This window comes from Amphiprion ocellaris, chromosome 17 (assembly GCF_022539595.1).
Source record: "Amphiprion ocellaris isolate individual 3 ecotype Okinawa chromosome 17, ASM2253959v1, whole genome shotgun sequence".
In the NCBI taxonomy this organism is placed as follows: domain Eukaryota; kingdom Metazoa; phylum Chordata; class Actinopteri; family Pomacentridae; genus Amphiprion; species Amphiprion ocellaris.
Window position 1 is genome coordinate 18988366 of NC_072782.1, and position 9706 is coordinate 18998071.

General features: G+C 43.7%; 1 protein-coding gene across 1 annotated transcript; it reads left to right on the plus strand.

Annotated features, from left to right (window-relative positions):
* The first annotated feature begins 2328 nt into the window (after positions 1–2328).
* Positions 2329–9220, plus strand: LOC111572640 (proteinase-activated receptor 3-like). Its single transcript, XM_023276395.3, has 2 exons — positions 2329–2522; positions 7413–9220. The coding sequence occupies exons 1-2, from the start codon at positions 2366–2368 to the stop codon at positions 8438–8440; spliced, it is 1185 nt and encodes a 394-aa protein (XP_023132163.3). The 5' UTR covers positions 2329–2365; the 3' UTR covers positions 8441–9220.
* Positions 9221–9706: the final 486 nt, after the last annotated feature.

Sequence of the window (9706 nt, forward strand, 5' to 3'; positions counted from 1 at the left end):
ACCTGCTGAGAGGTGCAGAAGTCTCATTGACAGTTACAGAAATGGTTTGATTGCAGTGATTACCTCAAAAGGTTGTGTAACAAATAATATTATTAAGGGTACCATAATTTTTGTCCAGGCCTGTTTCATGCATTTATTTATTAAAATAATTCTGTTAAACCACAGTTCAAAAGCAATGTCTGATATTCATTGGTTAATTTTCATAGAATTTTTATTTATTATTACTTTTGTCAGATTCAAATTATTTCTGTGACCATTGTGGGTTTTTCTTTCATTAACGGAGGGGTACCAACAATTTTGTCCATGTGTGTATATTCATCTTTTGATAATTCAAGTCATCAGCAGAGGTTTGTTGGTTTCACTAGTTGTTTTAAATTGTCTTCGCTATGAACTGGGTTTGTACATTGATAAATGTCTTGCTATCACTTAAGACCTTGTTTCATCTTTATTAACCCATTTATTTATTCTGAGTTTAATGAACTCAGATGTATATGCAAACAATCGAAAAGTCCTACTTTGCTTTTACTTTAGCTCAGGACTTGAAGGCAGCCAGGCTATGTGTTATTTTAACTTTAACACACTTCATTTTTTTATTTTTACTCTAAGTCTCTTTCTGTCCACAACAGTACAACACAGGAAACAGATGCTTGACACAGATGAAGTGCTGCTCTTTGAAGACAGGAAGGAGGTGCTTCAGACTCATATTCCTGAAATAGATGTGTGATTTCTGTGCATTGACCAGAGTCAGTGTAAATCTAATCAGTGAGGCCTCTCCTGGTTATAGTGAGGCAAAAGATAAGTGTGCAAGTGTAGGGATTGAATTTAATGCGAACCTTTATTAGAATGAAATGTTTTTATTATTAATAGAATAAAATAGTCATGACTTCATTTAACAGACACACAGCAAGTTTCCACGTTATCTGTTTTTCTAAAATAAAACCAGCCAGCCAAGAGTTTTAACTCTAGCAATGCATCCTGGGAAGTCAGCTTAATGCTACTTTTGTTTCTTATAAACTTCATTTAATGAGTTGAGTGAACTTAACTATTTAACGATACTTATAACTTCTTAAGTGGTCTGAAAACAGCATAAATTAGACAATTTAGGTTAATAAACAAGAATATAGCAAAACTCAAATTTACTTCAAGTAAATAAAAGATTTTACTGAACTCATGTATGATGTTGTAAAGTGTCAAACCTGTCAAACGTGATCAGTGCAGAATGATTCTGACTGTTGAACCGTACAACAAACATATCTTCTCTTTTCACTGTCGTTTGTCAAATCTGGAAGCAACAAGTTTGTATTTTTTGTCAGTGATAAACTGAGCAGCGGTGCAGAGCAGATCTTCACTCTTAATTTGATTCATCTGTGATGTGTTTAGATTGACGTCACAGGCGGGAAGAGGAAGTCACATATCTGCTGGCATCTGCGTGTGTTGTGTTGGATCTGCAGTCGACCAGATGCTCATACTGAAAACACCTCCTCTCACAAATAAACAGAAAAGGTGAAAACAAGACTCAGGTCACATCTGTAAGCAGCAGGATGCGAGCGCTCAAATAATAAAATATTATTGTGTTAAGGCGAGTAAAAGTTTGATTCAGCCTGCAAGCGTCCTGGGGGGAGGGTGATGACAAGCAGATAAAGTTTCCTGTGAATTTGAAAATGAAACATGCAGGCTGAGACACAACACTTCACTCACTTAGTACATGTGATATGATTAACATTTGAACATCTGACGCATCGACTTTTCCACAGGGTTTATGAACCAAAATTTGACAGTTATTCAGTAAACGTGTGCGTCAGAACGGAAATGAAGACTAAACAATATTGCTCATGTTCAGACAAGCTTATCGTTCTAAAACAGCCATTTCCTTGCAGTGGGCCCTTCTCTGTTCATTAGGCTGCCTCACACCCCCGGGGAAACATAGCTGGGACAAAAAGTTCCTCAGGTTTCCAAATGGGCCACGAAACGGCAACATTTCCATTTGAGGTAACTTAAAACAGTTGCGGTCATAGTTTCACAGAAGTGCCTGAATAAGTGGATACAGAGCAGATTTTGTAAAGGAGCGAAAAAATATATCATGATAATATATAACAATAATATATAATAAAGTATACAACAGAAAATAGTAAAAAGTGTCCAGACAATATGTATAGTTGGGTTTGGTTTGGTAGTGTTTCATTAAAGTTTGCAATAGAGCAACCATGTGGGCGCTACTTTAAGCACACACATTGCATGTTAAAACAGAAACTGAAGAGAAACCACATTCCTATGTAGATGTCATGGGTTTTTTTGTTTTTTTTTTTACTCTTGGAGGTGTTTCCAACTAGAGGGAACTCACAGATGTAACAGCGACAGCAGACAGATGACACTGAGCAGCAATGAGATCAGAAACACAGACAGAAGTGGGATCCACATGAGAGACTTGAGCAGGGTGCTGTTCATTGACAATAAAATGGGGAAACTTCTTCTCTTTTTCCTGGTTTTGGTTCTCTGTACAAGTGGGACACTTCAAAAAGAAGGTAAGAGATGTTGGTCACAGTTTGGCTTAAGGACAAACTTTTGAGATTAAGCTTCTTGCATCATACTGCTTCGTGTTACTTTACAGTTCATTTAAAGCTGTTTGGGTGATTCTGTCAAGTCTGTAGAAAAATGTGATCTGCTGTTAACACTTAGTCAAACAAAGCAATGTCTGGCTGAGATGATGTCAAATCTTGTCAGCTGAAAACAAGAAGCTGCAATTTTTGGTGCTGACTTTGACAGATTTATAATTACATTGTGAAAGAAGATGATTTATTACAGAATCAATTTACAATAAAATTACTACTGGCATCTAAATAAATAAATACACATCAATTACATTATATTTTTTTCTACCTGCTATGCAAAAAGTTACTTTAGTTATTCTAGTTACTTCATTTTTAACAGAGCTGAAGTTTTTAACTGAAGACAACAACAACAACAATAATAATACATTATTGATTAATGAATTACTTAATAAATTATTAATTTATTATGGTCATTATTATTGACAATAACATGTAGTGATATATTACAGTTATTATTCTTAATAATATTATTCTTAATATTATTATTCATAACAATGATAATAAAATAATAATAATAATAACACAAATAACAACAACAACACAACTACTACTAACAATAAAAATAATAACTATCCATCCATCCATCCATCCATCTTCTACCGCTGGTCCGGGTCAGGTCGCGGGGGCAGCAGCTTTAGGAGGGAAGCCCAGACCTCCCTCTCCCCGGCCACATCATCTAGCTCCTCCCGGGGGACCCCAAGGCGTTCCCAGGCCAGCTGAGAGACATAGTCTCTCCAGCGTGTCCTGGGTCTTCCCCGGGGTCTCCTCCCGGTGGGACGTGCCCTAAACACCTCACCAGGGAGGCGTCCGGGGGGCATCCTAATTAGATGCACGAGCCCCCTCATCTGGCTCCTCTCTACGCGGAGGAGCAGCGGCTCTACTCTGAGATCCTCCCGGATGGCCGAGCTTCTCAACCTATCTCTAAGGGAGAGCCCAGTCACCCTGCGGAGGAAACTCATTTCAGCCGCTTGTACCCGCGATCTTGTTCTTTCGGTCACTACCCAAAGCTCGTGACCATAGGTGAGGGTAGGAACGTAGATCGACCGGTAAATTGAGAGCTTCGCCTTTCGGCTCAGCTCCCTCTTTACCACGACGGACCTGTACAGCGCCCGCATTACTGCGGACGCCGCAGCAATCCGCCGGTCGATCTCTCGCTCCATCTTTCCCTCACTCGTGAACAAGACCCCGAGGTACTTAAACTCCTCCACTTGGGGCAGGACCTCATCCCTGACCCGGAGAGTGCACTCCACCCTTTTCCGGCTGAGGACCATGGACTCAGATTTGGAGGTGCTGATCCTCATCCCAACCGCTTCACACTCGGCTGCGAACCGATCCAGTGAGAGTTGGAGGTCCTGGCATGTTGATGCCAACAGGACCTCATCATCCGCGAAAGGCAGTGACGGAATCCTGAGGTCACCAAACCGGACTCCCTCAACACCCTGGCTGCGCCTAGATATTCTGTCCATAAAAATTATGAACAGAATCGGTGACAAAGGGCAGCCCTGGCGGAGTCCAACTCTCACTGGAAACGAGTTCGACTTATTGCCAGAGATGCGGACCAAGCTCTGGCACCGGTCATACAGGGAATGGACAGCCTGTATTAGGTGGTCCGTTACCCCGTACTCCCGGAGCACTCCCCAGAGGATTCCCCGAGGGACACGGTCGAAAGCCTTCTCCAGATCCACAAAACACATGTGGACTGGTTGGGCAAACTCCCATGCACCCTCAAGGACCCTGCTGAGGGTGTAGAGCTGGTCCACATTTCCACGGCCGGGACGAAAACCACATTGCTCCTCCTGAATCCGAGGTTCGACTATCCGGCGGACCCTCCTCTCCAGTACCCCTGAGTAGACCTTCCCGGGGAGGCTGAGGAGTGTGATCCCCCTATAGTTGGAACACACCCTCCGGTCCCCCTTTATGAAAAGAGGGACCACCACCCCGGTCTGCCAATCCAGAGGCACTGCCCCCGATGTCCACGCGATGTTGCAGAGACGTGTCAACCAGGACAGCCCCACAACATCCAGGGCCTTAAGGAACTCCGGGCGGATCTCATCCACCCCCGGGGCCCTGCTACTGAGCAGCTTTTTAACTACCTCGGCGACTTCGACCCCAGAGATGGGAGAATCTATACCCGAGACCCCAGGCCCTGCTTCTGAATCAGAAGACATGTCGGTGGGATTGAGGAGGTCTTCGAAGTATTCCTTCCACCGATTCACAACGTCCCGAGTTGAGGTCAGCAGTGCACCATCCCCACTATACACAGTGTTGACAGTGCACCGCTTTCCCCCCTGAGACGCCGGATGGTGGACCAGAATCTCTTCGAAGCCGTCCGGAAGTCGTTTTCCATGGCCTCGCCAAACTCCTCCCATACCCGAGTTTTTGCCTCGGCGACAGCCGCAGCCCGCTTGGCCAGCCGATACCTGTCAGCTGCCTCCGGAGTCCCACAGGCCAAAAAGGCCCGGTAGGACTCCTTCTTCAGCTTGACGGCATCCCTTACCACCGGTGTCCACCAACGGGTTCGGGGATTGCCGCCGCGACAGGCACCGACCACCTTACGGCCACAGCAATGATCGGCCACCTCAGCAATGGAGGCATGGAACATGGTCCACTCGGACTCAATGTCCCCCACCTCCCTCGGGACATGGTTGAAGCTTGACCGGAGGTGGCAGTTGAAACTCCTTCTGACAGGGGACTCTGCCAGACATTCCCAGCACACCCTCACGATCCGTTTGGGTCTGCCAGGTCTGACTGGCATCCTCCCCCACCATCGGAGACAACTCACCACCAGGTGGTGATCGGTTGACAGCTCCGCCCCTCTCTTCACCCGAGTGTCCAGGACATGCGGCCACAAGTCCAATGATACGACAACAAAGTCGATCATCGAACTGCGGCCTAGGGTGTCCTGATGCCAAGTGCACATATGGACACCCTTATGCCTGAACATGGTGTTCGTTATGGACAATCTGTGACGAGCACAGAAGTCCAATAACAGAATACCACTCGGGTTCAGATCGGGGGGGCCGTTCCTCCCAATCACGCCTCTCCAGGTCTCACTGTCATTGCCAACGTGAGCGTTGAAGTCCCCCAGCAGAACTATGGAATCCCCAGAAGGGGCGCGCTCCAGCACCCCCTCCAAGGATTCCAGAAAGGGTGGATACTCCAAACTGCTGTTCGGCCCGTAGGCGCAAACAACAGTAAGGAATCGTCCCCCCACCTGAAGGCGAAGGGAGGCCACCCTCTTGTCCACCGGGGTAAACTTCAACACACAGTCACCAAGCCGAGGTGCAATGAGTATTGACACCCCTGCTCAGCGCCTCTCACGATTGGCAACTCCAGAGTGGAAGAGAGTCCAACCCCTCTCGAGAGGGCTGGTTCCAGAGCCCCTGTTGTGTGTCGAGGTGAGGCCGACTATATCAAGTCGGAACTTCTCAACCTCGCACATCAACTCAGGCTCCTTCCCCACCAGAGAGGTGATGTTCCACGTCCCTAGAGCCAGCTTGTGTAGCCGGAGGTCGGTACGCCAGGCTCCCCGCCCCTGGCCGCCGCCCAACACACATTGCACCGGACCCCTATGGCCCCTCCTGCGGGTGGTGAGTCTACTGGAGGGGGGTCCCACGTCTCTTTTTCGGGCTGTGCCCGGCCGGGCCCCGTGGGAAGAAGCCAGACGCTCGCCATCGAGCCCCACCCCCAGGCCTGGCTCCAGGGGGGGGCCCCGGTGACCCGCGTCCGGGCAAGGGACTCGTGGTTCCAACATTATTACTCATCATTGGGGTCTTCTTGGCTGCTGTTTGTCTGTTCCCTCACCCAGGACCTGTCTGTCATGGGAGACCCTACCAGGGGCATAAAGCCCCCGACAACATAGCTCCTGGGATCATTGGGACATGCAAACCCCTCCACCACGATAAGGTCGCAGCCCAGGGAGGGGATAATGATAACTATTATTATTTTTAAAAATTATTCCTATTACTATTATACTATTCTTATTGTTGTTGTTGTTACTGACAATAATAATTATATGTGTTAATATATTATGCATAATAATAATAATAATAATAATAATAATAATAATAATAATAATAATAATACCTATTATTATTTAGCATATAAATTATATTATTATTACTATTATATTGTTCTGATTGTTATTGTTGTTTTTGACATTGCGCAAATGTTTTGTTGCATTTTATTTAACTGAATATATTGAGTGGTAATGCAGTCGAAACCAGAAGTTTACATACACTGTATAAAAAGACACATGACCTTTTTTCTCACTGTCTGACATTAAATCAGATTAAATTTCTCCTGCTTTAGAAATAATGAGAGAAATTTCCAGCAAACTACAGTGAGAAAGGCAATGCTACCAAATACTAAGGAACTGTGTGTAAACTTCAGACTTTGAAAAAAGCATTTAAAAAATCTATTAAAAAATGTCTCTCTTATTATTCTGGCATTTAGCAAATAGAAATAATTTTGGTAACCCTTACTGACCTAAAACAGGAAACGTTTACTCTGATTTAATGTCAGACAGTGAGAAATAGAAGGTTATGTGTCTTTTTATACAATATGTGAACTTCTGGTTTCAACTGTACATGCAATTCACTATTGAAAGTTTATCACAAATAAAATTCTAAAATCAATTCACCAAATGTGTAACAATAATATTAGAAATAGTCATTGTTGCAGTAGCAGTAAAAGCACAATTTGCACAAACATATAATCCACACAATGTCTTGAACTGATTTTAATAACAATTATTTGAATATGATTATCCAAAACAATTGCATTTTCTTGTTTTTGTTGCAGGGAGAAGAACAAGAGTGAGAAACAGCCCTCAGGTTGCTGTGCCCAGAATACTTAAAGGGGACCCCATAACTCAAGCTCCCAATTCAACCCATTCCCCTGCAGCTCTGCAGTCTCTAAGCAACATTGCACTGGTCTACCTCCACGGCTCTCTCAGCACCCGGGTCATCCCCATTACTTATATGTTGGTGCTTATTGTCGGGATCCCGGCCAACATCTCCATCCTGTGCTTGCTGTCGACTAAAATTAGAAAAGTGTCCTCTGCCATCCTCTACAGTAGCCTGGCTGTCTCCGACCTTTTCCTCCTCCTCTCCCTCTTCTTCAAGGCTCACTACCATCTCCATGGAAACCACTGGGTTCTCGGGGAGGCAGCCTGTCGAGTGGTCACGGCCTGTTTCTATGGCAACCTCTACTGCTCGGCCATGACGCTGGCTTGCATCAGCATCAAGCGTTACTTGGCTATAGTGTATCCGTTCATGTACAAAAGTATGCCCAAGAGGACGTGCACTGCCTGTGTGAGCCTGGCTGTATGGGGGGTGTTCGGTGCCGCCGTCATCCCCGAGCTCATCGTCCAGCAGACCTACTGGCTGCCTCAGCTGAACATCACCACCTGCCACGATGTGTTGCCTCTAAACCACAGCTCTCACCTGTTCCTGACCTACTACAACCTGATTCTGACCATCCTTGGTCTGCTGGTGCCGCTGGTCGTCACAGTTGTGTGTTTTGTCCGAATCATCCATGAACTCAAGCAATCACATGGCGACTGGGCGATGTACATCAAGGCTAGCTCTCTGGTGTTTGCCATCTTCCTGGTGTGTTTTGTCCCTGCTGGAGTCCTGCATTTTCTCCATTTTGTGCAGCAATCTGTAAACGGGACAGAAAGTTTGTATGGGTACTTCAACGTGGCGGTGTGTTTGTGCTGCCTCCACGCCTGCCTGGACCCCTTCCTCTTTCTGCTCATGTCCACGTCTGCAGGCTCCAAATTTCACTTCATGACTTTTAAGGGCCACACTCTTAGCATATCTATCTAAGAGGGGCCTACCTGCCACCAAATACTCACTGATTCTTATTTTTTGTAGCTGATGAAAATCTTCTGTGGCTGGAATCCAAAGAGAAAACAGAAGTAACTTCACTGTATTAATTTTATAAAAGCGATCGAAATGACCTTTGTTGGACTAACTTCATGTAAAATTGCTTTGAGTATCTCTTTTGTATGTGGGTGTGCTTGTGTGTCCGTGAGTGTAAAATGGTAGAAACCAATATTTATATTTCTTTTAATTGTATCTAATTTTTAAAAACAGAATTGGCAGTTTCATCTATTAAATAAGGAAATATTTGTGAAATTGCAATAAATTTGCAAAAGTATTTTAACTTTTTATGTTAAAAAAGTATTTCAATTTCATGTTTTTTACATATGTAGTTACACTATTTTCGAAAGTATCTTTGTGTATGTCACAAATATAGAAAAAAATCTGTACAAAAAGTAAAATTACACATAAGAGTGTATTTATATATAGGCTACATATGGCACATTCAGAACATTTTTTGGTTGACATTGTCTCTATATGACTACTGACATTGATGATTCATGACAAATATTGATTGTGATTTATGATACTTAACTTTCTCTTAACTTTCCTATGAATCTCTTTTAAACTGTCGTGTTCTATATGTCTATAACCTGCTAAATTGTGCAGCTGGATGTTTGTCCAAGACGCTTTTGTAAAGGAGATTCTGTTATTGAGATTTTGTCATTAAAGAGAACTCAAATAATTACAATAAAACAATGTCCAAAAGAGATGAATAATAAATGTTTCCAATTAATTTTGGAATAATGCACATAATGTGTTAACACATGAATATTCATGTTGTCGAAGTTGAAAGAAAAAAAGTGCAAAAGTAAATTTTGAAGGTAAAGTCTTGCATTAAATGCTCAAAATGTGACAAGAAGTAACGTCAGGCAGACTGTCTTTAAAGAAAGAAAATCCCAGCTTTTTAATCCTGTAAAAACATAGTGTGTCAGATAAATGACAAATTAAAGAAAGAAGCTAAACCTTTAACCCCTGCAGTGAGGGGATCAGGAACGTTTATGTACTAGTGTTACGGTGGACAGAGGCTCAAGCGCGGGAAAAGACACCAAAGACCAACAGATTTATTTAGAGAATTCATCAAATATACAGAACTACAACCGGAAACCAGAACTTAAAAAAATGCAAAGGTATCCTTGGATACACAGGACAGCTATACTCCTCCTGGCAGGGAGGCGGACTAACTATAATACAAAGAGCGTTAACGTT

What these genes read in the sequence shown, in the direction of transcription:
- LOC111572640 (XM_023276395.3), top strand. Translation starts at nt 2,366, where the DNA reads ATGACACTGAGCAGCAATGAGATCAGAAACACAGACAGAAGTGGGATC. An exon ending in TGGGACACTTCAAAAAGAAG is followed by an intron (nt 2,523 to 7,412) that starts GTAAGAGATGTT and finishes TTTTTGTTGCAG; the next exon opens with GGAGAAGAACAAGAGTGAGA.